The sequence below is a fragment of the Muntiacus reevesi genome, chromosome 3 (assembly GCF_963930625.1).
Source record: "Muntiacus reevesi chromosome 3, mMunRee1.1, whole genome shotgun sequence".
Classification (NCBI taxonomy): Eukaryota; Metazoa; Chordata; class Mammalia; order Artiodactyla; family Cervidae; genus Muntiacus; species Muntiacus reevesi.
In genome coordinates, this window is record NC_089251.1 from 32,659,274 (window position 1) to 32,665,273 (window position 6,000).

The 6,000-nt window shown below is 57.8% G+C and overlaps 1 protein-coding gene across 2 annotated transcripts in view; it reads left to right on the plus strand.

The window, feature by feature from the left end:
* MAPRE3 (microtubule associated protein RP/EB family member 3) overlaps positions 1–6,000 on the plus strand; it is a 56,743-nt gene extending 50,743 nt beyond the window's left edge. Inside the window, exons 2-7 of one of the 2 annotated variants that reach the window (XM_065928757.1) lie at positions 1,057–1,184; positions 2,175–2,320; positions 2,936–3,137; positions 4,408–4,562; positions 4,678–4,830; positions 5,069–6,000. In XM_065928757.1, coding sequence (XP_065784829.1) covers positions 1,064–1,184; positions 2,175–2,320; positions 2,936–3,137; positions 4,408–4,562; positions 4,678–4,830; positions 5,069–5,137 — 846 coding nt within the window. In that variant the 5' untranslated portion in view covers positions 1,057–1,063 and the 3' untranslated portion in view covers positions 5,138–6,000. The remainder of the gene's footprint in view (positions 1–1,056; positions 1,185–2,174; positions 2,321–2,935; positions 3,138–4,407; positions 4,563–4,677; positions 4,831–5,068) is intronic. The other variant, XM_065928758.1, reaches the window with a different exon arrangement.

Consider the following 6,000-nt stretch of genomic DNA (forward strand, 5'->3'; position numbering starts at 1 on the left):
ATAGCCCTTCCACCCTGTCCCCCCATACATTCAGAAAATTCCTTCCCCTTTCAGACTGCTCTGAAGTCTTCGCTGATCCCGTCAAGCAGAAAAGGTCACTCCTTTCTTTGTGCCACCCCTGAACTCTGCTTGTCCTGCTCTTCTTGCCCCATTACTCCCTGCTCTGGACATCTGCCTGTCTGTAAACTCTTTGGAGGCAGAGACCACGCCTGACTTCACCACTTGTTAGCGCAGGTCCGTCCGTCGTATAGTGTGTGTGTGTGTGTGTGTGCGTGTGTGTGTGTGCGCGCACGCACATGCAATCAGTCATGTCCAGCTCTACAACTCCATGGACTGCAGCACGCCAGGCTTCCCTGTCCTTCAGTCTCCCAGAGTTTGCTCAAATTCATGTCCATTGAGTCAGTGATGTTATCTAACCATCTCATCCTCTGCTGCCCCCTTCTCCTGTTGCACTCAATCTTTCCCAGCATCAGGGTCTTTTCTGGTGAGTCGGCTCTTCGCATCAGGTGGCCAAAATATTGGAACTTATGGGGTTGCAAAGAGTTGGACACAACTGAGCAACTGAGTAACAACAAAGTGGTAAAGAATCTGCCTGCCAATGCAGGAGATACAAGAGACGCAGTTTCAATTCCTGGGTCCGAAAGATCCCATAGAGTAGGGAGTGGCACCCCACTCCAGTATTCTTGCCTGGAAAATTCCTTGGACAGTCAGACCCAACGGAGCACACATACACACCCTGTATAGTATGTGTATGCGCTCAGTCGTGTCTGACTCTGTGGCCCCATGGACTATAGCCTGCCAGGCTCCTCTGTCTGTAGGATTCTCCACACAAGAATACTAGAATGGGTTGCCATTCCCTTCTCCAGGAGATCTTATAGTAGGTACTCACCAGATGTTCAAGGGTGAGTAAGTACCCCTTCTCCAGGAGGTAAGCTGCTAGTCTGGAGGAAGATGCTCCTCGTTTTTCCAGGGACCCTCCAGCCCCTTCTCTCCTTTGGGCCCAAGAACAGCTCAAGGCCCCCAGGGGCTGACCTTGCCTTTCCTCTTTCTTTGCAGCTGGGGCATGGCCGTCAATGTGTACTCCACATCCGTGACCAGTGAGAATCTGAGTCGCCATGATATGCTTGCGTGGGTCAACGACTCCCTGCACCTCAACTATACCAAGATAGAACAGCTCTGCTCAGGTTGGAGGCTGGGAACGGGGAAGGGGGGTGTGGAGGGGAGGGCAGGGAAGGCGGGAGGCAGAACAGCCTCAGCGGACATTGAGGATTAAGGAGATTAAGGAGACCTGCAGAGCCTCAACCAGCCAAACTTCTGAGTTGAAGGAAGGAAATGGGGGGTCTCCATGGGATGGAAAAAGTCCAAAGCGAAGAGCAGCAGAAGTACAGTGCAGGGCTGCAGGAGAGGCAAGCAGGGAACCAGAGGTCACCAGCACCAGGTCCAGCCCAGCCACTCAGGAGGTCCCAGTCTCAGCTCTTCCTGTAGTGCAACCCTGGGCAAGTCACCACCCCTCTCTAGGTCTCAGTTTTCCAGTCCATAAATGGAGATGACATCAGCTGTATAAGTAGGGTTGCTGTTAGGACTGAATGTCATACATGCAGTGTTTGATACGGTGCATGCACGCTAACTCGATTCAATCATGTCCTACTCTTTGCAAAGCTGTGGACTGTAGCCCGCCAGGCTCCTCTGTCCATGGGATTTTCCAGGCAGGAATACTGGAGTGGGTTGCCATGCCCTCTTCCAGAGGATCTTTCCAACCCAGGGATCAAAACTGCATCTCCTGTGGCTCTTGCACTGCAGGCAGATTCCTTAACCCCTGAACCACCAGGGGAAGCCAGTGTTTGATATGGTGCTGGTACCTCATTGTATCATTATATGGTAATTGCTCCCATTCTTGGGAATTCTGGCTGTGCCTATCCTGCAAGTATTAGAGAAGGAAATGGCAACCCACTCCAGTCTTCTTGCCTGGAGAATTCCATGGACAGAGGAGCTTGGTGGACTGCAGTCCATGGGGTCACAGAGAGTTGGACATGACTAAGTGACTTTCACTTCACTATTTTGCAAGTATGACTGGCCCTGGCCCCAGAGAAGGAGAAGAGGAGATGGGGAGGTTTGGGGGAGTAGCCCCAGTGGGCCCAGGAAAGTGAAAGCAAGCTGCCCATGTTTCTCTGCAGGGGCAGCCTACTGCCAGTTCATGGACATGCTCTTCCCTGGCTGTGTGCACTTGAGGAAGGTGAAGTTCCAGGCCAAGCTAGAGCACGAATACATCCACAACTTCAAGGTGCTGCAAGCAGCTTTCAAGAAGATGGGTGTTGACAAAGTAGGTGTCTGCTCTCTGAGGGGCCCCCGAGGAGCTCTGTGACCCCAGGGAAGAAGATGGCCCGCACCAGGGCCCGCTGGGGTCCTTCCAGCTCTGATGCCACTCTCCACCCACTGCCTCTCCAGGGGGCATGCTCCCCCAGCTCAAGGCTCAGTGGAAAACCCCACAACATTTGACACACCAACCTGACCACATTCCCATCCCTTCCTCCTCTCTGGACCCCACACTTGAGCCTCTCGGTGTACTGCTCCTGTTAAGTTCCTCCTCTGTAGGGCCCAAGAAAAGTCTCTTGGCTCACTGCTGCCTCGATGACCCAGGACCCTGGTTCCAGCAACCCCCACCCCACGTGCAGGGAGCAGCACCAAGGGACATCACCCCACGCACTTTCTCCTGTGCCCGGAGGAAAGGGCTGTCTCTGGACCCCAGGCGGAGGGCTCTGGAGCCTACCCACCGGCTCTTGTCGGCACGGGGCGGGGCGGGGGGAGGGGCCCCAGAGAAGGTGGGGCCGCTGCAGCCCCGGGGCTGGCCTTCCTGACAGCAGCAGCCCTCCCTCAAAGGACGGCAGCTGTGCGGCAGCCGGAGGTTAAAGTTCTCTGCTTCTGTGGTCTATTTCAGATCATTCCTGTAGAGAAATTAGTGAAAGGAAAATTCCAAGATAATTTTGAGTTTATTCAGTGGTTTAAGAAATTCTTTGACGCAAACTATGATGGAAAGGATTACAACCCTCTGCTGGCGCGGCAGGGCCAGGACGTAGCACCACCTCCTAACCCAGGTGATCAGATCTTCAACAAATCCAAGAAACTCATTGGCACAGCAGGTAACGTGCCCGAGCTGGGGAGAGGGTGTGGGGGGCCGGGCCGGCGGGGCTCTACAGCCAGGAGCGCCCCCTGGGCCAACGGCCCGCCCGGCCCCCGCCAGCCTAAAGGAGACTGTTATCACGGAGTTCAGATGACGCCGCCTGCTGCCCACTTAGACCAGGGGGAGTCGCAGTGGGAGGAGAGCCCCCGGTGCCAGCCCAGGTGGCCGCTGGTGGTGGGAGGCCCGAGCCACTTCCTCCTGCCGCCCAAGCTAACTCGCTGGCCTTGAGGTGACGGGGCAGCCCATGGCACAGTTCCTGTGTCCAGGTCATCCTGGCCAAGGGCCTGGGGCCGGCACCAAGGACTCCTCCTGCCCTCTACCCACCTGATTCCCTGGGGATGGGCGTTTGCCCAGCCGGACCAAATCTTCCTGCGTTTCCAGAATCTCACAGCCTCAAGTCCTCAAGAGACAATCTCTGGAAACGAGGCTTTGTCTGGGTTCTAGAAGAGAAGGGAGAAAAGCCACAGGGCCTCAGGGAGAGGATTGGCCAGGGAAGGGGAGCAGTCCCCCTGCGTCTGAACCCGTCATAGCAGAGCGGCTCCTCCGTGTGCGCTGCCGCCCCCTGGGCCTGCCCCCACTCTCCTGCTTGCTTTGCATTAGAAGCTCTGTCCCGGGAGCTGCCTTTAGCTGGAAAATAAGTGGCCAGAGCATGACGGCGTGCGGGGGAGGAGCTGGGGCACCCGAGTCAGGCCCAGCAGAGGGCACCAAGCCCGTACCAAGGCCCAGGCTGCCCATGGGCAGGGGAAGGCTTCTGTGGTCTCCTGCAGTCTGGAGACTCTGAAGTCACCCCAGGGAGGGTGGCTGTGGGCTGGGGCTTCTGTTAGGAAAGACCCAGCAAGAGCCAGACTTGAGGACCTGTGCCCGCTGCTTTTCCTCAGGCCTCAGCTGTCAGTACAAGAGGGCCCTCACCCTTCCAGCCTCACTCCCCAAATTCGCGATCCCAGTTCCCCTCCCCTCCCCCTCAGTCCAGCTCTCCTCCCTCCCCACACCTTACACTTTCTTTAGCTCCTCTCACCCCTGCTCTCCCAGGCTTGCCAGAGGGCTGCCCAGCTGCTGTGGTGTCGCGTGTGGTCGTGGCTTAAGGCCTAGGTGTAGAGTGGGAGAGGAGGGGAGGGCAAGAGTGCCTGCCTTTCGCATGGGCCTGCCCTGCCATCACACCAGGCTGTCTCGTGCCACGTCTGTGGGCTGTGGGTTCACGCAGCCCCATCTGACTTTCCTCCTCTGGACAGTTCCACAGAGGACATCCCCCACAGGCCCCAAAAATATGCAGACCTCCGGCCGGCTGAGCAACGTGGCTCCCCCCTGTATCCTCCGGAAGAATCCTCCATCAGCCCGAAATGGTGGCCACGAGACCGATGCCCAGATTCTTGAGCTCAACCAGCAAGTGAGTGGGGTGCAACGGGCAGCTGAGAAAGCCAGGCCCCTGGGGCGTCAGGGCTGGAAGGGAGGCTGACGCCGGGGTCTCTGCTTGAACACCACTTTCTCCCCCACCCGAGCAGCTACTGGATTTGAAGCTAACGGTGGATGGACTGGAGAAGGAGCGTGACTTCTACTTCAGCAAACTTCGAGACATTGAGCTCATCTGCCAGGAACACGAAAGTGAGAACAGCCCCGTCATCTCGGGCATCATTGGCATCCTCTACGCCACCGAGGTGAGTCCTGCCGGGCACCTGATGGGCCTCCCCCATTCCCACCAGACCCTGAGACCAGAAGGGACCTTGGGGAGCACGGGCCAGTGAAGGCAGCCGGCTGAAGGCACCAGCCCAAGATCCCACAGAGCATGCGCCGCGGCAAGGGGCCGGAACCCAGGCTGGCTCCAAGCCATCTGCAGGAGTCTGCAACTTCAGCCTGCCTGCCTGGCTCAGCATCTCTCTCCCTTCCACCCTCCAGGAAGGATTTGCACCCCCTGAAGACGATGAGATTGAGGAACACCAACAGGAAGACCAGGACGAGTACTGAGGGCGGCCCCAGCCCTGGCTGACTGCACGGCTTCCGTGCCTCCCCACCCCGCTCCCACCCCCACATTACACTCCTTTCCTGACAGCCAGTCGGCCGGTGCTTTATGTCAGTGCCGCGGCATTGGGGAGCCTGGCGAGCAGGGCTTGGGGGGACGGGGCAGGTGAGCAGGCACAGGCCCAGTGGGCGGGACCCCTGCCCACTCCCCACCCCTATTTATTTCCGTTGTCTCTATGCTGTGTTGGCCAACACTCCCCCAGGGTGCCGCAGCCACCCGCCCCAGCCAGCCACCCGCTCCCCTGACAGCCAGCAGCTGTATATTTGACAAAGTCATTGGTATATTTTTACTTACTGGATTTTCCTTGCACTTTACCTGTTCTTTTCCCAGGGCTGGCAGCACGGGCTCCGGGGCAGCGTGCCTGGCTTGGCTTCCCTTCCCCCGTTGCCAGGGCCGTGACTGAACTCACCGATTCTTATTTATTTTGTCTTTTGACTTCCCAGTAGTTGAGGGAAAGGCTGATGTCAGGAGCGGGATGGGGGACTGAGGAGGGGGTACCTAAGGCCCTGGTGGTCAGGGAGAGGGAGGGGAGCATGTGAGGGATGAAAACGACCTCCTGGCACCAGGCTCGCCCACCCTTGGCCCCCTGCCTCCAGCACCACAGCCCGGCACTGCCCTGAGGCTCCCAGCCACTCCCCTGCAGCTTGGTTCATACCACACAGACTCAGCCCGGACCTCCTGTACGTCTGCCTTTTCTCTGCCCGCCTCCCCGTCCCCAGCCCTTCGGGCCACCCAGCCTGCATATGTGTTCACTTTTATTTAAATAAACTTGTGTGGTAAAAGTCCATACTATGTCTCCCTCAACCGA